Source organism: Nothoprocta perdicaria, unplaced genomic scaffold, assembly GCF_003342845.1.
Source record: "Nothoprocta perdicaria isolate Ctin4 unplaced genomic scaffold, notPer1 scaffold_64, whole genome shotgun sequence".
Classification (NCBI taxonomy): domain Eukaryota; kingdom Metazoa; phylum Chordata; class Aves; order Tinamiformes; family Tinamidae; genus Nothoprocta; species Nothoprocta perdicaria.
The window spans coordinates 1,763,409-1,788,656 of record NW_020455910.1 but is presented as its reverse complement, the minus strand read 5'-3'; the positions used below and the strand labels follow the sequence as shown (position 1 = coordinate 1,788,656).

The 25,248-nt window shown below is 39.1% G+C and overlaps 1 protein-coding gene across 2 annotated transcripts in view; it reads right to left on the bottom strand.

Moving 5' to 3' along the window:
- Window positions 1-494: 494 nt before the first annotated feature.
- CPQ (carboxypeptidase Q) overlaps window positions 495-25,248 on the bottom strand; it is a 138,389-nt gene continuing 113,635 nt past the window's right edge. The window contains exon 8 of one of the 2 annotated variants that reach the window (XM_026050042.1): window positions 495-817. In XM_026050042.1, coding sequence (XP_025905827.1) covers window positions 657-817 — 161 coding nt within the window. In that variant the 3' untranslated portion in view covers window positions 495-656. Of the gene's footprint in view, window positions 818-23,101; window positions 23,284-25,248 lie in introns of those variants that run through there. The other variant, XM_026050041.1, reaches the window with a different exon arrangement.

The window sequence follows — 25,248 nt, the reverse complement described above, 5'->3', positions numbered from 1 at the left end:
CAGGAGAGGCCATCCACCTGGGGAAGTATATCTAATCCCTGCTATTTACTTCCTATGCTGTATATCCTCTTTTATCTGAGTCCTGCATGAAGCAGCCTGTATTAAGAGTAAGCAGTGGGGGCTGACTGAACTATTAAAAGCCCTGTTATTTGACTCTTACCATGTTACTTACTAAGTAGTGCAAGATTAGTCCTATAAACAGAAAACTGTATATAGAGTAGCACTATCTTAAGAGAGTACAAAGGAAATGCTACTTTATTAATAGCGCATCATTCTAATGGGTAGATTTAAAGAAGACAGAAAATAAACCTGTAAACTTGTACACTCACTCAATACCCTAACAGTTCTGATGCAAACGATTTATTCAGTGTATGCTTCCTGTTGCACAGGATCGCTTTAAATCACATTCAAAGAGGTATCATACATCGATGAGACATTAAAAAGCATTTGAAAGAAGAAACTTTAATGGGAAATCACAATGGAGATATTAAAACAGGAAAAATAGAGAGGAATATATAAAAGAGGATGTGCTTTGAGGGAAAGAGAAATAAAATGTGCAAGGTGAAAAAGAGGAATTTCCCACAGATGTAGACCGCACGCATTAGTGGACTCATAATCTTTACTGAAGAACAGAAATCTTCTCTCTTGCTGTTTTATTACCTTGGCAACATCTCCTCCATGTCAGCAATTACATAGGAGACGACAGTCCAAACAGCAGCACAGAGATTCATCTGCTTTGGATCCTGAACTGTCATTGTGTCCCCGTGAGAATGATGAAACCAGAAGTATTTACTGATGTCATCAYGCAAGCTGGCACCTACGGAGAAAAATGGGCAATATTCCATTATCTGAATACAAATATTTAAAGAAGAATATAAACATGAATCCATTCTTGTGCTGTTTGTTATTAAAGCCACAAGGAACTGTATGAAGTTCCACGGTGTAACTGCAGAGAGCCCTGGCACGTGGGTTTTAGGGCAGATGACTTGAATGAGCACAAGGCAGCAAAAGCTCATCAGGGGGAAGAGCTGCACTTCCCTGGAGATACACGTCTCATTAGGAACAGTGCACATCCATTTTTGCTCTCTGACTACCAGAATCCGATCAGGAAAATCCATATAATAAGCCCACATGTGGTGGCACTTCCTCATGTTCTTGAGCCAACAGAGACGGATTCTTTAGTTGTGAGACACAGTATCAATATTTATGACTGCTCCGATGACTAGCTGTGACTTGGCTGTGAATCCTTACGTTACTGCTATTTGTGTTGAAGGAAGCTTGGGAATCGGCTTCTGCTTTTGAGTTTCCCTTCACAACACGGATGACAACTCCTGAGCAGCTTTTCCATGATCCCATCCAAAGAAGTTGATCCTGGTGGCTTTCAGGAACCTCCATCAGTGGAGCTCTGCTGAGATCCCAGCTCTTCCAATTCAGGAATCACCAACTCTGCTGGTGATAAGAATTATGATTTTCCTTGGTTTCACTGAGATGTCTGAAGCCTTTGAAGGGAATGAAAGCAAAATTTCTGGCGGTGTAGCTGTACATTCCTATAATACACATCTTTTGATCACTCCTATAGTCATTCAGGGCACAGTCCAGCTCTTACTGTGGTTAACAAGCCTATTTCCATTGCTGTACAGGGAACTGATTTGGACTGCTTGTTTCACTGCTATTTTGGAATGAAGRAAAAGAAAGGCAATGCAGTTTGTAAATCCATCCAAGAAAGATGATATATAGAACTCCAAAGCTGCAGCTTACAGTTTTACAGTTTTGAGACTGACTTAGTTTTAAGTTCTCTTCTTGCTCTTAAGAAACTTATCTGCCCTGACTTGAACCCATGCAATCCCATCGAAGTCACTGGGTGGGTTACAAGAGCTGAATTACTTTCCAACAGTTTTAGCATTTAAATTATGTCAACCCAGATTCACTTTTAAAATTCAATTCTGAGTTCTTTTGGATATGCACAAGTATAAAACAATACAACTATTTCGATAAATTCTTTAAATGATTAAATTCTCCACTGCAGATGCATTATAAGTTAAGCCATTGATRCAAATCCACTACGGTTTTTCAACTGTCTTTTGTAAGACCCAAAACACAAATTTATTCCTTGGAATTTGTAGCACACMTTGTACTAATCATAATAATTATGGATTTAGAGTAGCATTTTATCTCTGTGAATGTATCAAGAACAAATACCTTTCACTTTGTAATGCTTAATTCATTGAAATGCTAAAATACATTTGTTCCTCTAAATTATTTTTTTTAAATCATAAAATAGCTTAACTTTGCCATCAAACAATTACTGTGCAAAATCTCTTGCAGCAGGATTTGTCAGACAGTATGAGAACACACAATACCAAAAGGTTCCTAACCAGACTGTGATTTAGATTGTCATTGAAGGCAGGAACTCAATAATATCTTATGAGACTAATGAAAGGACCCTAAAAAGCAGCTTATCCTATGTAAATAAAAACAAAAGAGAAAAACTGTGAGTACAAGAGAAGATTTTTACATAGAAGGAGCTCATGAAAACCTCTAGGGAGCCGCAAATACAACTGCAGCAATTTTCCTGTCTCCTGTCCAAACTCGCGACGTTAGTTGCTAGGAGGTATTTCGGACTTCGGCAGGTGGCTAGGCCACACAAAGGCACTCAATATTGCACTTCACCAGCAAACATATTCAGGATTGAGATCAACATTTGCAGGTGATTCTGACCCGTGAAACTCTGAGACACTCTGCCAATACTCACTTCAGATTTTTGATAAGAGATTTATAAAATTTTGTCCAGTAAATATCTGTAAATTCCTATCACACAAAATTATCTAAGTAAATTCAGTGGTATCCTACAGCCACTTTTCTGAAAAGCTGACAGAAGAAAAGGTGATTTCAATATAGCAACCATTTTACACAATTCAAGAGAAGGCAAGCAGAAGTCTACGTAATGCTTCACACAGTAAGATTTCAAAGTAGACTGCATGACTAATTACACTAGGTCCTGGATAGCCACTCCATTATTAAGCTTTCTCAAAGAAAATCTGCCTGGAAATCAGGCCTGCCACTTCCATAAGCTTGAAAGAGAGTAAGAAACTGAAAAACATCACCTAGATAGAAATATTTAAAATCCCAGTTGCCAACYTTCACCTAGAATGGATTTTGCTGTTGTTGTTGTTGTTACGATTTGGATGGTGGCAGTTCCCTCGGGAGCACTAGTTATTATTAAATGGAGGGTTGTTATTGCAAGTTACACAAGCTAGCAGTAAGGGAAAGCAGATAAGCAGCCTGCCAATAAATTATTTACCTGTTGTCTCCATAATAGCCACCAACCAAGTGGAGAGTGCATTTCCTAGAACAGCATGGAAAGGCTGAATTAAGTACTTAAAAATCCTCCAGTGGAAAGTGTTACATAGGCATTTGTCAAGTAGTTAATTTTGATTTCCACTGTAACCAATTCAGATAAAAAAAAAAACAAGTGAAGCTCTGGGCTCTGCTATCACACTCATGTTCTTCACAGTTAATGGAGAACGGCCTCGAGTGTGCCAAGACTGCAGAGCAAGAACACTCAAAAAGAAAAAGGGAATGTTTGCCAAGTAACCTTTCTTAATTACCCTTTTCTGGTCTGTTCACATTTGCAGTGATGCAAATCACATGAGAAACACTGCTGGCTAATAARGAATTGGGGAAGAAACTGCTTTTAGCTGGATTTAGCAACTGTTGTGGCATGAAGATAGGGAACGTTCAAAACTGCTGCCCTAAATACTGCACTTACTCTATGAATGCATGAAAATACTGCAAATGAAAAACTAGATATTAAAGACATTTTGGTAAAATGAGACATAGGTAATTCATAATTCCATTGCAAAGTGGCAGAAAACTCTCTCTAATACAGTGGTGCATACAGTGGTCATACAGTGGAAATTTGGTTTCAGAAACAAGGAGGCTAACGCCTCTTCATCCTCAGTTTCTTTGTTGTGGGTGCTGGGGATTTTTTTGTTTTGTTTTGTTTTTGCGTTTTCGGATCCTTCTGAGATCACTTCCTTGCACTTGACCTGCTCCTGAGTCTTCATGCTGAGCAAGCTGCAGATGAAAGCGATGCTTTTCCTCAGATTACACTCAAAAAGACGTTTCCCTTGTGCCAGAACACAACAGCAGAGCTATTTGTACAGCACTTGCCAACCAGATCAACTTACTGCTTACATGTGATAATTTTAAAAACATGTACAACCAGTATATGCTCTTTTGTGATCAAATGTTTGTTGAAAACTCAAACTGCATCGGGGGGCTTGGGATGATGTTGGGGTGATGCTGGTGTCATCGASGCTGACAAAATCATTAATTACTGGGGTGCCTTTAGCACAGCAGAGAGGTATTTTGTGACCAAATCCAGTTTCTAAGACACTTATTGATTTCAGGTATTGCAGGCTGGCTACTGCTCATTGAACTACTCAGTTCAATGAGTCTCTCAAAAATAAACACTAATCTCTCCTTTTTCTTTCCTGAAGCGTGGCACCTACTTTTCAGACTTGACACCTTCTAGGCTCTGCCACCAAGACCAAGTGCTTCTGCATGAATCAATTCACTGTCATGCAAGTGTGACAGAAATAAGCCAGCAGCATAAATCTCCACTAAAACAGTCAATTGCTTTTTAGTTAATTGATGTAAATTACAGGCGTTTAACTGGAAGCAACCATCAAACAACACAACTACCACTGCTGACCTTGCCACCCTGGGCACTTGTCCTGTTTGTGACTTGCTGGAGGTGCTGCCCTGAGCAAGTACCTTGTTCCCTGGTCCCTCACAAGGCACAAGGCTCCATGTGCTCTCTCCTGTGCTGCTGCACCAGGAGTATCTTCTCCAGAAACGGCATCTCTCCATCTAGAGAGCAATAACCCATGGTGCCATTTCCTTGATTAATTCACATTTCTGCTATACTGGAGATAATTCTCCAGTTCTTCTAGGTTATTCTTATCCTCAACTCATTTCAGGAGTTTCTGTAAAGCCAGCTAGTTTATGCATGGTTTGAAGCAGGGCATAAGGCAAAGGGTGCTGCTTTGGTATAGCTGATACTGAATGCACAACGTGAGTATTCATCGTCTGGTGACCAGAACACCTATCTGCCTTCTATGTACGTTAAATAGCAATGCTTTGCAGATTAGTAAAGTCTCTCTCTTTTTTTTTTTTTTTTTTTTTCCTTTTGACAACTTAAGAAGATATTGCTACTAAGGCAAAAGGATGAACGAACCATAAAGAGAATGATGAGTGTGTCAGTTAGGACCACTGCTTCTTGCCAGACACAGTCAAACACGTCCTGCACCTATCTGCATTGCTGTGCTAAGTCAGCATTAAACTCTATTGTCGTTTTTTAAGCTTTAACACTACTGCCATTTTGTGCAAGCAACGACTGGCAAATTAGTTATTGATTATCAGCATGATTGCCAAGGAAGTCTCCAGAAAACTCAAACATCTTTGGAGGTAAAGCCTACAGTATCTGCAGAGTAATTTTTTTTTTGTGCAGAATATTTTGCATTCATTTTTTCTTTACATTTTCTTTCACGTTTTATGTACTAAATAACACTGAGTTACCAAATGAAGCCAATTATCTGAGTCTCAAAGCCAGTATGTTTGCTGCATAGCCCTATCAATGTTTTCCCAGTTGTTTTTGCTTTCAAGCGAACTTCACAGCTGTTCCATGAACCTTCCAGAGACCTTGGAAATTCCCCACTGTCTTTGTAATCTCTCTTGAGGATGCTGGTTCTTCAGCATCCCAATTGCCTCTTTGGGATACTAACCCCTAAATGTATATATATCCATATATAGCGAAGCAAATACACTAATGAACAGCAGCTACACATAAGCAATGTAACTTGTTTAGGTTCTGTTTTGCAGCAGTCCCTAGAGGATATATCAGAACTGCCACTCCAGTGGTTTACACACTATATGTCCCTATCTAGAACCAAGTCTTCAGCCCAGAAGAACTGRCACTCCAAGGAGGCAAGAGGGACAATGCAGGACAAGAGAGCCATGAGGATACTAAATGACACGTTCATTTTCTCACAGCAGCTAGGAAAGGAATAAATGATAGAAATATGAGCCTAGACCAGTGCCTTGCTGTGCAAGCTATTACCACCCCTCACAGCAAAGATGGAAATTCCTCAAGCAAAGGACCTTTTGCACATTTCCACAAGTTTATGAAGCTCAAATAAAAGCTTTGCAAGACAGTTTAGGTGCACATCTCTCCCATCTCTCCCATCTCTCCCATCTGTGTGCTCAAGCTTCATTTTACTGCGAAGACAAATCTGCATAATATCGAAGGAGCTGCTGGCAGTCAGATGTAAATGCAAGCATCTGATTTCAAATCTTATTTTTATTTCTGCAGTGATTTAGCTCACCACAAAGGACAGACTCCTTTTTTTTTTTCATCTATTAAACTCAAGATTGCTTTTGTTTCCCATTTTTCTTTCCTCAGGAAACAAGAAAAACCTCCTTTAATTCCTTATCAAGCTTATTCCAGTCTCAGGTCTTTYAAATGTCAAAGACACTACTCAGAGTGGTACTGGAAAACTGCAAAGCCTTGGAAGGGAACCAAGATGTGATGAAAAATGTATGCYGTTCTTTTACGCAAAGCACTCAGAATTAGCAAAAAAAATATGTAAAGGACACAGCCCAATCTTGTGTGCAGTTAGAGACTGCTATATATCACAAAAGTAGAAAATAGTGAAGGCAGGAGCACTTTGTTCATCTCATGGGAGTGCTAACTCAGCTCCGGGCTCCTCCATACGCTGCTAAGCGGGGCTTAGCGAGGGCTCTACACGGCCATTCAGCAGCAGATTCAGCAGCTTCTCCCTTCTCCTGTCTGCCATTTATCTGCCCTGGACACTCTGCGAGGCCAAAACTGCAGGGCAGATGTAGGGAGAGCTACCTGCAGTTTGATGCAATCTTCAGAGCAATTACTATAACAAGAAGAATATTTACTTTAGCTGGTTCCTGAATGCATTTTGCTGCACATATTAACCTCTTTTTCATGAGTTAATTCTTCTTTTATGAGTAACTGATAGCTGATTTTAATGCCAATTATTTCATTATCTGTTTTTTAAGTAAGCAAAGACAATGCAGAATATTGATGTTGTTTAGTGAGGCACTGACAGCATTAGTTCTGTCATTTAGCYGCAAATTATGAAATTACAGGCTAAGTTGCTTGAGTTTCCTGGCTACAGACACTGAAAGAGTTTCCTGTATGGAGCTTATAAATAACATTAGAAGTCCTGCTGCTTCACCTCCTGAGTCATTCTCTCAAAAGTCTTTAAAATTCATGATTCAAACAACAAGGCAGAGGGAGAGCTCCCTGCCAGTTGTTTCAGTGGCTAATTAAATGAGACTGCAGCGAAAGCGAGACAATATGAAGTGTGCATTATTTCTTGTTTTGTTTAATGCATTTGAGAATTAATCCTTTGGATACACTCATCGGTCTAAATTACAGCTCAGGATTATCACAGCTACTTTTGCCTCATATTAACCTTTTCCTTTTTGCTGCGGAGGAACGGTGGCAGCTGGGGATTCAATCTAGACTTGCAGAAAATCCCATAAAATGAGGAAGGGAAGGAGTTCTGCTCCACAGGACACAGGTTGAGCAGAGCTAAAACAACATATCTGAAACTGCCCTTGCCTTAACAAAACCACACGATGCTCCAATAGCAAAAAGGTGCTGGAAGCTCTTTCTCCACCCAACAACCTATTTCTTTTGAAAAGGTCACTCTTTCCACAGTATCCACAGTATCCACATCTCCACACCCTTGCCCTCTGTTGTCCCCCTGCCTGCTTGCACACAGGACACTGCAGGAACACTGTGGGACAAGAGTTTGGGCGGGGGATTCGAGAAATAGCATGAAAAACAGGGAGAGCATCCTGCATCATTTTGTTGGGACATCCTCCCTGTCTCCCCATTCCAGAAAGAGAAGTCCCGAGCCGGAGGCTGCATTCATCCCACTGCATTTTGGCCATCTCTCATTGTTCGGTGCTCTCCAAATTTATTAAMCCCCTTATTTTATAGCTCTGCCACCTACAGTACCCCATGGCCATGGACTTTGTGCACAGTACTTTGTATCCTGCACAAAGTTCAGGATAGGGCTCTCGTTTTGTGAAACACAGTACCCTGCCACTCTTCATTCCTCTCTGCACCATTGATGGCTTTATACAGTTTTATCACGTCTTCACTCAGCATTTTCTGCCAAGCTGAAAGAGCCCTCCTCGTATGGAAATTATTTAATACCTCTAAAGATGCAAGTGACCCTTTTGCCCATCTGCTAATTCTGTTTCATCATTTATGAGATGAGGAGCCCAAAACTGCTTACAAAAATCAGTATGTGAACAGACTAATAATGTGAGTGCAGCGTACCACTATACATTACAATGATGAACTTTCTGTTTGTTATCTCCTCCTTCCCCTGTAACACCAAACACTGCATTTTTCACTGTCCCTGAGAACTGAGTGGATAAATTTAGACAACCATCCACAGGGACTTCCACATCTTTCTAACTGAAAACAACTAATTTGGAGCTTGTTGTCATGCATGCATAGCACACAGAATGCCCAATTTTGCATTTATTAACAGAAATATGTCCTTGGCTGTTGTATTGCCTCGCATTTACTCCTGTGAGATCCTGGTCCCGTTTTCACAGTCAGCATTAGTTTGGGTACAAATTATTTGGTGCCCTCATCAGCAGACTTTGTGAGCTTGCTGTTCCCTCCTTTTTCCCTAACGCTGCTGTTCCATGGCTTTGGCACCCGCCTGGGTCAACACATTCCTATTTGGGCAGGGCATTTCAATTTAGAAGCATTACATATCTGTGTGTCCACTTATACATATTTTTAGCACACACACACACATATATATAAACATATGTAAACACATACAATACATAACTGTGTGTATATATATATTCTGAACACTTCAATATAGCTTATTTCATTTCTGATTGCTTTAAAACAAGGCACATGATTGCATATGTTAGGTAGGGGCTACTTAAAAATGACAGGTTTAAAACTGACTGTTGAAATCATAAATACCTAACATTTTGCTTTCTTTTCTAAACATCACATAAAACACATGTAAGTAATGGCAAAACATTCATTTTTTTCTAGTTTAGTATTCCTTTTTGTGTGTTTATTTATGTCTCAGCAAAGCAATTACAATTTCAGCACAGGATTTATTTCAATGACACTAGGTTTTCAGTGTCACTGCCTAGGTCCAAGCAAAGACTGCAATGTATGTCAACCACTTTTACTAAGCAAACGCATCCTTTTATTCCCTATATTCTCCATATAGGGAATAAAATACCATGAACCATGAATATCTGACATTATAAACTTGCCTAGAAACCCAAAGTATCAAAACACTTTCTTCACTGTCTTCTGCTAGTCAAAGAGGTTCTTGTTAACGTCCTGTAGTAGACATTTGTTCCACACAGACACTTCATGCTCCAACTTTCAAATAATCCTAGAAATTCAGTGTAAACATAAATGCTCTACTTTCGATGGGCTGGAGATCTGATGTTGAGACTTGGATCACTGCCAATGATTTTTATATCTTTTTGTTTTCCAGTATGTATATCTGCAGTAACCGTGTGTATCCACTTACATTTTCTATGAATTCAAGAAGCTTCTTGCTATTCTACAATTTATGGAGATACTTTCAAGCCAAACTTGCAACCCAGTTTAATGCTGCTGTTTAGGTCTGCTCTCACAGAGGAGGCTGGAGACTCAGAACAAACATGTAGCTTCCCCTTGAACTTCCATTCAGACTCAAACATTCGCCCCCAGCACACAAATATGACTGGATGTTTAATCACAGACTTCCTCTTTCTGGCAATTAGCAACTTGTAGAGCCAGCTAAGTGGAGTTATCGTTCTGCCCAGATGGTAAACAAAGACCCTTAATGGCTATCTCGGTGCTTAACAAGCTGTTAAAAAAAATGGTCATCCTACTGTGGGTATTCTCAGGAAAATACAGCTTTGTTATATAAGAAAAATTGAACAACTCTGAATTTATACAAAYACATGAAGAGGATGAACAATGTTTTTTACTGCCTCATTACACATACCTCCCTAGGATTATCTTCAAGGTGACAGTGGATTTCAGATGCGTGACCACTACATCTGACCATGCTGGAGGAATCCCATGACTGCTATAATAAAATACACTTAATAATATYTATGGTTAATCTGATCAATGCATACTTGAATAATAAGCCAATATAGTGTATTTACTAACAGATGTTAGATGTTTCAGATATTGGTGATGAAAGAGCTCTTTCATGTGATCTACAAACGAACACGTATCTGACTAGTTCATTATTAACAGAAAAACAGAGAGGTCCTTGAAATACAAAGTTCAGATCTATCTTATCGCAAGGTTCAGGGCTGTTAAGATCTGGGGTTTTGTGCTATTTCTGAAAGAAAGTTCTGGTAATTCCTCCCATTCTGATATACAAACCACTTTTGTTTTTTTTTTTGACTGTCCACAAACACAATGTAACACAATTGTGGAGGAGCAATTGAAGACAACCTTTCAATGTTCTTAAGCCATAAACTGCATATTTTTTGCCAAAAAAGCTGAGAGGGCTGTTTTTAGGCTTCATAAAGTAAGTTACAGAGTGCCCCATTCAGAGAGAGAAACAAATAAAAGGATTTTGGGGGGGAGTAATTGGTAGAAAGGGAGAGATTTTGTACACCTCTTCTGACACCATAGGGTATCACTAATTGTATGTGGACTCTTGACTAATCCACGTGGCACAACTAATATTAGAAAAGGACAGAGTAAATAATCATCCCTAATCAGCATGATTTTTTCTATCACGGTGTAATTTTGAGCTGATGTGACTGATAGTTGTTTTGTTGTGGTGCAAAAAAGCTGAATGACTTGACAAAACATTAATATATGAAGAGCAAAATAAAACTTCTACTCAGAGAAGCGAACAGTGAGTAAGAGGTACCTGCAAGGTTACCTTTTTAACTTATTTTTTTCTTTCTTTAAGATCCACGGCTTCAAAATAGCCTTATATGATTATTGGTGGAATACTTTTCATTTCCAACTGCTACGTGGACTGAGACAGAACAAAAAATGACGAGTCTCATTAGCTCTATGTAGGCCAGGCATAGCTAGTATCAGATTTCTCAAAAGAAGTTAAAAAAAAAAATCTTTTCAAAAAATCAACCATTGAAATGTCAATGCATTGACTAAAGAACCCCAAACTTTCTGCTAGCACATATTCTTTACAGAGTCAAAAATAGGTAAGGCTTCAAAGGAGTCATCCATTTCAGGTAAGTAAAGTCAGATTGTGGCAGACCGACTTTGCAGAGCTGCTGGTAGGGTTCAGAACTCTAAGTCCCAATGTGGCCCTGGGTTTTAGAAAACCCAGTGTAGCAGAGAAGGCAGTAATAATTACTTCRATAATTAGATTCTGTCCTGTGCTCTGTATCCAGAGCCCAAGGCTTATCTGGAATTAGAGAGGGCACCCTGCATATCTTTATGGTAATCTATTCTGGTGAATGGAGCAGCCAAATACCCTTTTCTTGAAACAGTGAGGGAGCAATCACCTTTTTTTTCCTGTCTCAATGAATTTAAAATATACTGCAAATCAAAAGAAAAGAGAGAACAAATGATGAAAAGAAGCAAAAGACCCAGAATAATGCTGTCCAGGAAGGGGACATGTATTGAATCTTACCCTATTTTTTCCTGCAGAAAAGATGCTCTACATTCTTTRTATTATATGGAAGCTCAACAGAATCCTAGAAGAGGAGGCAGATTTTTTTTTTTTTTTGCACAGATTGACAATGCACAAAGGAAACGATCCCGAGCAAAAAACATGGTGCCAGAGAAAAGTAAGTTCTAAGCCTCAGCTAATGGGTGCAAGACCCAAACCTCACAGCTACAGGAGGAAAAGCCAAGACGCGGTTGTCTTGGGAGGACTAACACAATATTTGCCCAAGACACTGTTAAAGCAATGATCCATGCCATTTCCATGGACATATGAGACCTGGCTCTGCAGACACTCATGCTAAATTACTAGAAACGTGGGTCTTAGCACTCTCTCAGCTAAGGTCCCAGCAGGAATTCTGGCAGACACGTGTGATCCCGAACAGCGCACTCGACACTGCTCTCCCTTCCAACTTATTCCCTAATTAGAAACTTGAAGACAGTATTTGGACCAYGGGTTAATAAATTGAAGTTAGTACAATGTATTTTAGGTAAAAATTGTCAAAAGTAGCATGAYAGCATTCCTCAAAACATTCCACAATGTCTCAGAATTGTTTTACAATAGACCTCCTGTTAGCTACTTGTCAAACCTAAAGAGCAGTTCTRCACGTAAAACAGAAAAAAAGCAAATGTCTTTCTTCACTGTGGGATGATCTCTTCTTTCATCCAAATGTCTAAAAAACAAATGCAGAACATTTGGAGGCTTCAAAGTGCATCCAATTTATGGCCTTTTAATTGTGCTTGTACACAAATATCTGCATTATAAGCTGGCCAGTAAGTTTTGGTGGACAAGGAACCTATCCAGGGTAATTAGGAATTAAAGGCAGAGACACACAGACTAATTAACTTCCCTCAATGATTCCCACTTAACACATCTTAATGATTTAAAATTAAGTCAAGCTAATTGGGGACATTTTCTTGATTAAGATGCTTAAAACGTGTTGATCAATTTTGGCTGCACAACGGAATTCACTTGCTAGTTAGAAGGGCTAAAATTGTGCAGCCAAGAAAAGAAGTCATTGCAGCCAACTTCCTAAGCCCTGATATGTTCAGTCCATGGTTCGGAAACTTCAACACAGTGAGAGGCTCTGCCAAACCCTGTCTATACACTGGTCTCAACTTGAGAGCAATGGGGGTTGGAGAGCTAGGAACAATTTTCTGGGTTGATGGTGGCACTGCAGTGCAAACAGCTTAGGAACCACATTGCTAAGCTCCCCAGATCTTTTGTTAGCGGGAAAAACATCCCAAGAATTAACTCATGCTTTCCACATTTATTCTGCAGCTTTCTCAGTACAGACTGTGAGCAGAGAGAGAGTAAAYGAATGTGCACCCTGGCTTGCTTGAAACCAATATAAACTGTGTAGCTACAAACTGCATGTCCAGCACTTCTGGCTCCTTTCTCCATAAATTTCTATTAATGCAACAGAAGGTCTGGTTCACTCTGAGAAGTGAAGTGTACCAAACTACAGCCTGAGTGCAAGAAAAACACCTGGAGAGCCTTCGGCAGTATTTTTATAAAGACTTCTTTTGGCAACATGTTGCACGCACCAGGGGCCTTAATTCTACCCTGAAATATAGAAGAAAATATGCTAACAATACATATATATATTAATTACAAACATATTCAGCTTATTKCAGCATCTTATTTTGAACTGAAGGTCGCCTGGTGCAGTCTCTCATCTGCTTGCAGATTCATTTAGCACAGAAGTGAAATAACAAGCAGGGACTCGAGAGGGATCATTGGTATCAATAATATTTCTTGTTTATCTCTGGCCTAAACCTGAAAACACACTAAAAGTTGCTTTCAATTGAAAGTAGCTAGCCCATAAAGTTGAAAGTCTTCAACTAGCCCAAGAATCCATAAAATACTACCCCGTTTCTCTCATCTTTCCTCTTTCCTTTTAATTTGTGTGGCACTGCCTTTAAACTTGGGCCAAGCTCTGCAGTTGAAACCCACAGACACTCAGCTGCAGAATGGGGGGCTAAGATTTATATTATTTTAGAGACAAAGGCTCAAAGGAAAGAGYGCAGCATAACTTAAGTGCCAACACTTCAGCTTAAACACACAGCCATCTTCCTCAATCTGAAGCTGCACCCAAATCTCTGTGTCTGATACCTTTGTGGGACTTTTCTCCCACGTAGTAYTCCAGCTTTTTAAAATGAATGTTGGATCTTGGCCTTCAAAACATCTTGTGGTGCTATTTTTTTTCCATTCAATTATTCATTGACTGAAAAAGTATGTCCTTATGTCTGAAATATGAAGTCAGGGCCGATACTCTAATCCTCCAGTTGTATAAGAAAGGAGGCTTCCTGACAGAGAAAGGAGGGAACCTGATAAAACCCAGAACGAGCTTGGTTGTTTATGTTCGTGTTTACATCAAACTCTGTAGAGAAGCTTGTACATTTTAAAGAATGGTTTGCTTTGATTAAACTAATAATTTATAACCCACATTTCATCACTGAAGTAATACATGATGTGAAGAACTACAATTTAATGAGATCTTGAAGAGAGCCTGGCAAATAAAGGCAGAGCTACAGAAAAGCTGGGCCTTTCATTTTGGGACAAGTAGCAAAATTCTCAAGGGCAGATGTTTCTATCTCAAAAGAAAAGAAATCACATTTTTTTCTCACGAAGTGAAATTAAACAATAAAGTCAAATAGTTCAACCATGCATGTTTTCATGACTGAATATATATGTGAAATAAAAGCCCTAAAAGGAAAAAAATATATATATTTTCAATAATTTATCTAAACTTGAACAAGATGTTCCTAGTGGGACTCATAATTCTGATTATTTTCTTTTATAATTTCATCAGAATAGATGCTGTTCATAGTAGTCAATTTTTTCAAAATCTTTCCTTAAAACCTTGAGGAGATAGTCTACTTATGGAAAMTATTTCTGCAGTCAATTGTGAGTATGAAGTAAGAAGAAACACCAAATAATATATCTAGGAATAATGCCTTTAGTATAATAGCACCATGGTGACTCCAGATGCTGCTAGAATATTGTATCCTCCAGCACCTTAGTCTGAGTACTCAGTATGCGTGATGGCTTCCTTTGAGCTAACTTTCAGATTCCCCCAAATATGGGTTAACCTCTGAGGTTAACACCTCTGAATATTCTCTGAGGCCTCCAAAAGAGTTGACATATTTTGGCATTACYGCTGGTAATGACCATGTTTGGCATTGCCAACAGTAATGCCAAAAGACACAAAGAAATTGAGRTATATTATAATGTTGTCCCAAATGGGCTGGACAGTGTGCTTAGGGATGAAAAACTGAAAGACATACATACATATATATATATATGTATAATGGGATGGTCTCAGAATGGGCTGAGGTCAATCACTATTTTCATTATAGCTCAGAATGATGGAGAAGAGTCTGCCTATGCTAAGGGGCAGCGATGACCAGGGAAGCAGAGCAAGGACATTGCGGGCAAGATTCCAGGCGACCTTGACAAGCTGGAGACACTTGAAAAACAGGACGCTGTTCAGTAGGGTCAGGTGTAAGAAAGGAAAAATCAATCTTATACAGAAGTCTACTGCAAGGGAAACAGTCATGTCTCTGGGTTCCTAATGGAAAGAAAATAGATCTAATGGACTTAAATTGTGACAAGACTTACTTAGGTTAGATATTGGAAAAATCTTCCTAGGTACTAAAAATAGCACTGTAACAGACATGGGAGGCTGGTGAGACTGGGTTTCCATGATGATCAGTCTTCAGCAACAGCATAAACAACTATGAAAGACATGACACAGGCATAGCAAAATCAAGCAGGGGCAGAAGGATGTTTGGAGACCAGATCAGAGGGATCTCTAGAGACCTTCTCATTAGCTCTGTCATTCTATGAAATCCTGTTTGTTTGTCCGCATTTCTGAAACAGATCCTTAACAGACTACAGATCTTCTTTGTCTGACTTGTTACTTCATCTGTGACTATGGCCAATTTTGGCCTGCCAGGTAGAGGGAAATACAGAATCACTTTTCCAGATGGACCTTGTGTGCACTAAAAAGGAGGTCAAACTTTTGCAGAGCCTCATGCTGCATTTCTGCAACAGCCTAGAAAGAAGAACTTGACATCATAAAAATGTCTTACTCCTAAATACTTCACATGTCTGGAAAACAGTCGTGAAAGTCTTACCTCTAAAAGCCTCCCATCTGTCTGTTTATGTACCGACAACTAAAGACTGAAGTTTCTCAGCCTGCTCCTGCCACAGTTTTGTTTTGCTTGGTGGTGATGGTGGTGGATTTTGGGCAGTGGAGACAGGCAGGCAATCCAGACATCCCTTGCGCAGGTGAAATCACTTTACTTTAGGATTCCACAGTAAGTTCTGTCCTCAAATAGGATTTTTTTTGTCTCATATTCCAGCTGGTGACTTGTTTGTAAGTTAAACATTGACAAGGAGATTTGATCCAGCTGTAAGATTCCAGTGTTTAAATCCTCACACCTTTGCAATAGGGATATAAATAGGGATATAAAATCCCTACAAGCAAAAAAAAAAAAAATCCCTTGAGAAACCAAGGCGCAAAACCTTTTTCCTGCACAATGTCACATAAATCATTTGAAATTACTGCAAATTTTATGATCCATAAATATTTTCTAACACATGGCTGATCCCTACTGACATCAGATGGATAGCGGAGCCCACTGACAACAAATTTGCTCTTAGTGGCAGATGACGTTTTACATTTTTAGGAGTAATGTGCAATCCCCTTTCTTTAAACACAGCAACTAAAACTACAAATATTCTACTGTTCTAGAAGGTTATTGCTCAGATTAGTTAATAGAACTGATTTGTTTTAAAAACTAGTGTAGCCAGGTGAACAACAGGAAGAGTGCCCATTTTCTTTGGTGGACATCCAAGCTCTACRTGGTGACTGAGACAGCACTCTGACAAAGGCACTGCAAATAGCCAAGAGCTGGGAAGAGAGTGGCCCTGATGGATAATAATTCTTAATTAGGTTTTCTGGCTCTTTGGATGGAGTACTTGAATAAACTGCTGCTCACATTCAGGTGCATATTTTTAGCTTGAAGACAGATTTGTTTACTGACTTGCTAAAATACATTTGTAGGAAGCTCTTTTCACATAAGCTGCTATKTTCTTTACAAGTGTTCACTAAATTTGAGCAGCTAAATCTACTCTTATGCTAAATGCAAGCAAGGTCTGATGATTCCAATGGAAGATGGACTGACTGGCTTAACTATCATGGGAGCAAAGCTTCTTTCCTCTTCACTGYATGTTGCAGAAAAAGTTAGCTCCCCAGCACCTCTCAGGGTAACTGTTATACTTAGGGAAACTAAGGAAGCACTCAGCTGTTTGGTAGTGATGATTGCTCATGCCGGAGCCAGAATAATAATCCAGCACCTCCAGACTTGCATTCCTCTCCAGCCCACCATCTTTATTGTGGATTTGCCAGTGCAAGATACAAATGCATACAAATTTTCTTTCACAGTAAGTTTTCTTCTCTGTGACCAATTCTATGCTTGAGCAATGGTTTTATCTGATTGGAATTATATGAAAAGAAACATAAAATCGTTGGAAAGTGGGAGATCTGGGGAAAGTCTGTCCAAAAGGTTCATGTTGCTCAATAAATTCTGCCTTTCAGAAATTCAATAGCACTGCACATTTRCACCGGGACCAAATCTGTAGAAACCGGTTGAAGACAAGAAGTTTGAAGGGTTGCAATTATGAAGCTTTCAAATGTTAATATTTTTCAGGACAGATTGCCAACAAAACAATTTTGAACTTGCTGCTTTGAGGAAGATATCTTTATAAATGATTTTTTTCAGATAAGTTTACCATCAAAAGCATTCTCCTGAAGCCTCAGAATTTACATGTAAAATGCCAGCTGCAAATTAAACCTTGGTGTGCYTAAGGAAGGGACAAGATTTCTGCCTGATACCCGAAAGTGTGTTGCTAAAAAGCTTTTTGATCTGCGATCAAAAACATACCTGGACCAAAGCTATCATGTGCCCTGTAGTTAAGATATTTTTATTGTCTCCTTTCCCTATAAAACTCTCAGATTAATTGGGAAAAAAGTTGCAGAAATGCTRTATTATTAGCTATATTAGCTGCACTGAGTAATGAAAGAACAGTAACAAAGTAATGAGCGTAGTTTAACATCAAAGTAATATTCATTGCTTTGCCTTTGTCCGTTCTATGTTTCCATATGTCCATTCTATGTTTCCAGGTTTTATGCCTGCCATATCTCTGTCCCAGTTTGATCYCTATGAATGTATTCTCTTAGACTTAAGATTTTGGCCTCCTCAGGCTGGATCACACTCCAGATTTCACTCAACATTCTTTCTAGATGGTCCAACATAATATACCTGCAGCTTAGCCCTTTGGGAGCATGGGACTAGTGGCAAATTGCAACTACTTAAAAATAAAGAACAATCATTTGACTTAGTTCCTGACTAGTATCTTGTCCCTACCATTAGCTTTGGTGTCCACCAAAGCTCTTTAAGTTCTTCAACATGTGTAAMCTCATATTTAAATCATTACAATCCCTGTTCTTCCATGATCTCAGATAAGGCCATTCCAGAGAAAAAAACAGCATGCAGACTGATTAGGAAGAAAATCAACTGTAGAACATGGAAGTTCAGGTTATCATCCATTAATTATCCTCAGCTGTTCATGGAGAAGTCACCCATTTTGACCTTCTGATTTTCCTAGCAGCYCCTTATTAAAAGGAGCAAATCCATTAATCCGATGAAAAGAAGTAATATTCAAGAATTGTTACCRGAAAAACAAAGCTGAAGGAGGAAATGAGAGTAATTGTATCAGTTGCTATGCTTCTGTTCTTACGACAAATTATTAGCAATACAACAGTACTTAAGACGACACACCAAGTTTGTGGCTTTCGAGGATAGCTTTTGCACTCCAGAAATTGCAATGAGTGAATTACCTGAACATTAAAGGTTCTGCAGATGGATGGAAGATGTGAAGGACTAATGTTCCTTTTACTTTTTCTCTCTACAACTGGCTAATCCATTATCCCAAACCGTATATATATATATATATATTTTTAACAGAGACAGGAAACAGACAAAAATCTCTAAAATAACAGTAAAGCTACTGGGTAGCATTATTCACTGGTTTGGTAAGGCAGCACACATGTGAAAGGTTGAGAGTCCCCATCCAGGCAGGCATGAGCAACGTTCATGCTTTTTGTTATACTTTAAGGAGGTGGTGTGAAAGTCCATCTACAATTTAAAACTGCATCAGTCCCTTGTGCTGCTGAATGATACTGAGAATTGACAATGAGTTAACCTGACCACTATGACTCTTGACAAAATCTTGTGAGGGACTTCAGTTATCACAGTACCAGTTAGAAGAGCACAAGCACTCTGGAAGATTTCTGGAATGTGTTAGGAAAAATAAGAAAGAAATGATTAGTGATACATTAACCAACAGTATTTTTAGCTRCAGTGACCATGATATGGTACAGCTTAGTTTGAGATCTGAAGGGACTGAGAAAGCCATGCAGCAAAATWACAAACTGAACTTCTTTCGAGTCAGCTCTGGTTTATTTAGTGAACTGGTCAGCGTGATCCTAACAGAGATCATAGAGACCTGAAGGGGGAAAGAAGCCCTAGATAGCTAGTTAATCATTAAGGTCAAACTCTTCAAAGCACATGGATGGTCTATTCTGATGTGTCAGAAAATGGGCTTGTATGGCAGCAGGCATCTTGGTTGAAGACAGAACACCTGACTGAGCTCAAAGGCATTAACAGGGAAGGGACAAGACATAGTAGCAACGACAGTCTACACAGAAGGAACAAAACCACCACCCAGACACTCAACGATGAAAGCATGAAAGACAAAGTTTGGCTTAAGTTGAAACTGGTTGCAGATGTGAATGGCAACAAGGAAAGCTTKCATAGGTACATCAACAGAAGGGGGACAGAATAAAATGTTAGCTCACAGACAACTTTGTGATGAAAAATGAGGAAAAGGTTAGTGTACTCAGGGTCTTTTTTCTCTTGATCTTTACTGGAATGGTGTCCTCAGATCCCCCAGCTCTCTGTGTCTAGTGGCAGAGTTGCGGGCAGGGGAGATGCACAGATACTACYCAGTATCAGAAGATCAAATTAAGAATTAAGTAAACTGGGCATACATAAGTTTATGGGACTGGACAGGCTGCATGAGGGAGCTGGCCAATACCACTGAGAGGTTGTCTTCTGTCATCTCTGAAAAGTTCTCCTAATCAGAGGAAATTTCCAGTGATYGAAAATGGTAAATGGTATTTCCATCATCAGAAAAAGCAGCAGGACTAATAGAATTATAGGCCAGTCAACTTCCAGTCTCCAGGAAAGGTACAGATTGGAGGAGGCAATAAAACTGGAATATTGGCTGAAGAGCTGCAGTTAAAGGGGAGTCATCACAGTTTGAAGCCTATCTGCTGGCTGGTTATGAGTGGTATTCTTCAGGAGTCAATACCGGGGCAAAACCCTTGCATCTTCAGCAACGACTTGGACAATGAGATGGTTTGTGTTTTCCTCAACATCCCATGGGCAATGGGAGAGCAGCTCTTATGACAGAGGCAGAAGGCAGAAGTGCTGTTCAGATAACTCAAAAAGAAAAAAAAAAAAAAAAAAAAGAAGGAATGGGCTTACAAGAATCTTCCAAAATTCAGAAAAAGAAATTCAAAGTCCCATACTGGAACAAAATACCTTTCTGCAACAGTACAGGCTGGGGGTTGAGGAGCAGTTCTACAGAACAGGACCTGTAGGTCCTGCTGGAGACGATGAAAGCACCTGGTTGCATTAGCAAGTGGTTAGTGAGCAGGTCAAAGGAAGTGTTTATCCAAAATACTKCATCTTCTTCTGGGCCTGCAGGAGATGTCAATAACTGAACTGAATCCAGTGAAATCCCACTAACCTAACCAGGGACCTGGAGCATRTAAAACCTAAGGAGAGTCTAGGGAAACTGGCTCTGTTTAGTGTCGAGAAGAGYTTAAAGGGGAGTCTATTTCCTGTCTTATACTATCTAAAGAAGAGCCATATTTTCCTCAGAGGTGTACACAGAAAAGAGAATAGGCAACGGATACAAGCTGAAAGAAGGACCAAACAACATTTTTGTCCACAATAAGTGTGGTTAAGCAATTTAAGAAGCTGCTCAGAAAGGCAGCTCTGTCCTTGGATATTTTCACAACTCCTCTGGACAGGCCCTCAGTTAACCAACAAGGCAACTGCTCTGAGCAGGAGGTTGGATTTCCAGGGCATCCTTCTGATGCAACTTTTTCCATGACTGTATGAAAAAGAACTTGAGCAGCTCATCTCACCTAACTGCAGGGGACTGTAAAACTAGTGTCTACTTTAACCTGGTTCTCTGACAACTCTCTGTCACCAATGGAAAAGGAATTACTTGCAGAAGAAAATTCCTCTGTTTCTTAAAGTCAATGTCAAGGAATAAACAGTAAACAATAGGGAATTAATATGTCTCCTAGAGGCAGAACCAAAAAAAAAAAAAATAAAAAATAATGCACCCAAACCCAACTGGGATTCTCAGTTAGATATTTTTCAGTCCTTCTTTTTGAAGACAGTTCATATTCTCCTGCTAGCAGGGTGTGTGGCAGGAACTTTAATTAAGAACTTTATATGGCTAAATAAGAAACATATTTAATATTAGTCTTTTACCTTAATCAACTTCATCGAAATTCTCTGAAGAGCAAGCATCCAAATATAGGAGGATTGTTACAGAAGTTAACATTGAAAAAAATTATTAAAGAGAAAGAAGTCCATCAAACAAAAACTACAGGACCATTAGAAATTACAATTTTCTTTAAATCAGTTTAATTTCAGTTTTCACTACTAGATAAATGAGGTTATTTAGTATTTATACAATGTTTAATGCACTGGAACAGTTTTATTTCTTCTGGTTTATKAAACCCAGTCAAAATGTCACAGCTTCAAACTCACCTATTGCAATATTCATGTAGGATTATTTTAAGACTTCTTTGCCACATTTTTTTTTAAAAGGAATATAAGTAGTATCTAAAATCAGTTGCTAAACCAGCGTGCTGGAATTCTTGGTAGATGATCACAAATAACAGTCTACTAAAGAGTATCTAATACTTAAAAAAGAGAGCAATTGGAAATAGAATAAGAAATTAAAGCTGTTCAGCGATATATGTTAGAACTTAAGTATTTTTGATTTCATATTTTTAATTTCCTCTAAAACTGTCAAGTTTACTTGTTTCTAATTATTCCTAATTATAATTAATATTCCCTAAACAACCTTGTACAGATCAAGGACAAGATGTACTGATATTCAAAAAGTAAGTATATTTGAAATAGGTGATTAAGTAGGAAGTAGGAGTATTTTCATTACAGAAAATAGTTTATGTCAGAACAAGTGTGTATAAGCAGTCTCCAGGTATTTGTCACAATCACAATCACAAATTATTTTGACACAAAGATTGTTTTTTATCTGAGAGGACTGCCTTGTGCCCTAGCACTAGAGAAGCACATGCTCCAATATGAAACAGGTTGCAAAAGCCCTCATAAAACTACCAGTAAATTTTGCAATTTATGCCTAGCCACCTAATTCTCTCTCTCTCTCCAACAGCATCACCCCTGCTGAATCCCTGCGTGTCCTATATCTAGTCTACTTTTYGTTAATTATTCCAAGTTGACAAATTTCAATATTTGGCATTTGAAAACTGGAAGAAGTCCAGTACTCCAAATGAAATGTAAATCCAAGCAGAAAACAGGTGGAAAGAACTAAAGATTATCATCAAGTTTGTCTGGAAGTCAAACGGCACAATTAGAAAGCAAACATACTTCAATCTACACACTAACTCTTTCATTAAATGATYATTCTCGAAGACATTAGTGGTAAACACTAAAACCAAGAAAGGGGATATGAGAGGCTAATATGAGGTACTCATCATCATAAAAAGTTGCAGTGCATTAATTATTTTTAATTAGTCTAGAGCAATTTCTAATTTCAAACGCTTATTTTATGGAACAATGATAAATTGGATCATAGATAAATTATTTGGGAGGTTAATATACACAGTTTTAAAGGCAATCAGGATTTTAAATGGTTGTAATAGTTGTAGCACTTATAGTAGGTTCTTTAAGCGCCAGATAATTAAAGCTGTTCTTTTAACATACTGGATTAATTTAGTATTTCCCAAGTTATAGTAAATCTGACTTCTGCAGAGGAACATRCTCATTCATCCTCCTTCCTTTCGGAATGATAAAGTAAGACACTGAAAAGGAAATGGGTGATCTTGAAAAAAGCAATACAATATTGCTAATTATTGCACTACCGTGTACACACTTATCTCGGACTTACAGCAAATGAAACCAAGGCGAGCCATAGGTGTACACCAGCAGCACCTCACTCTTCCTTTCCGAGCAAAACCGACCCAGGCACGTGGTGGTTGGCTGCTACTGGTAGCATCCATCATGTCCAGAGTCCTGGGAACTCCAAGACAGTTATAGCATCTCCCAATGGGTGCATAATGCGGATGATGTCTAGGTATGGGCACAGGGGAGAAGGGGAGCAGCAGGCTCTGGAAAAGGAAGGCAGCCGAAGAATTTGATCTCTTATGTAATAAGAAAGAAAACAGTGCATGCAAAGGCTAGGTATCCAAAACCCAAAATGTGTCTTATTTTAGATGGAAAGAATAAAAAAAGCACTCTAAAATATAAAAATGAGAGAAATGATGAATGACAGTATTTGTCTGTTGCCTCTGAGAAAAAGACTAATACATCTAAATATAAATTACTTTTGATTTTTGGAGAAATATTAAAATTAAATGAGCTACTGATTTCTTTGTTTTGGGGAGAATATTTCCTCCTGTGGTCTAAGGTAACAGAAAAAGGAAGACACCGTCACTGTGGAGACAGGGAGCCATGAGCAGCTAACAAGGTTCAGGGTGACACAGAAAGAGTTTCACCTCTGTGTTTCTGGTTGAATTTTAAATAGAGGAATTGCCACATGTTTTCAAAGAGATGTTTGATTTCCTGGGTCAACGCGGTCTCAAACACAGTTCAGTTCCTAATGGACAAGTGTTCCCATCACAAGCGCTATCACAACACATAACGTCATCTAATAATCCAGCAGAAAGGAACATCTTGAACCAATAGTCCTGAAAATACTGTGTCACAATAGTGTGCAAAAAAATGGGAGACCACTACTTTTTCCCTTCCCTCGTATCTGAAGCTGAATATTATTAATATTATTCCACTGCATACCATAATGAAAATATAATCACCCCATTCCCGTCATTCGCAATTTCTGGAAGTTTATGGGGAGAGCTGACTCAGTCCCAGTGCTGCTCCCTTAGTGTAAACAGCTTTAGAATTAGCCTTGCGATCAGATACATTGCTTTTTTAACACATATACTGAACAGTGGTCTAGCAGGGTTTGCTAAACATTTTTGACCTTTCCAGACAAACAAGAAGCCTGTTGWAGAAAAGCAAGCAAGAAACCACAAGGAAGCAAAGCAAAGATCCCCCAAAAATCCCTCTTCCTCCTTTAATTTCAAACTTCTTGGTTAGAACATAGTGCTGGAAAAGCCAACAGTACATCTGGAGTTTACATATATGCTTGATGAAAAATAAACACATACCTAAATATTTAAAAATAAGACTGAGAAAGATAATTGCATAATTAATAAAGGAGTAGTCTTAGGTGGTCACCTCAAACTGTAAAACCACAGCATAAAATGTGATGCCACAAAAATTCAATTTCATTTGATTTGTGCTCCGTGAAAAAGCAAAATACTCACTACACAAATATTTAGAGTAGCTGGAAACTGGTTATCATTAAAAAAACAAAAATACAGACATTCCTCTTGTTGGGCTGAACTTTTCGCGACATAAGCAGATGTAAAGCCCACCGGTGGAAATATTTCTAATATTTCACAGTCTGCAGTCATACAGCATTACACTGTGGTGCTCCAAGCAGACTCCAAGCTTGTACTTGAGAGGTATGAGTTAGAATCATAGAATCACAGAGTCATAGAATGCCGAAGGTTGGAAGGGACCTCAGAGGTCATCGAGTCCAACCCCCCTGCTCACGCAGGGTCACCTAGAGCACGTGGCACAGCGCTGCGTCCAAGCGGGTTTTAAAGATCTCCAAAGAAGGAGACTCCACAACCTCTCTGGGCAGCCTGTTCCAGTGCTTTGTCACCCTCACAGTGAAGAAATGCTTCCTAACATTCCTGTGGAACTTCCGATGCTTCAGTTTGAAGCCCTTTCCTCTAGTCCTATCCCTGCCCACCACTGAAAAGAGGCCGCCCCCCTCCTCCTCACTGCCTCCCTTGAGGTATTTATACACGCTGATAGATAGATAGATAGTTAAACTTCATACTATGTTTGCCAGCACTCTGTGCATCCCTGGCTGCTCTCATCCTACACTTCAGGACAGGCAACACTGCTTCTGTGCAAATTCAATTAAGCAACATGATGAATGATGTTTCATTACGTGTCCACTGAAAACGAAAATGCTGGAAACAGTAAGGAAAGTGTGA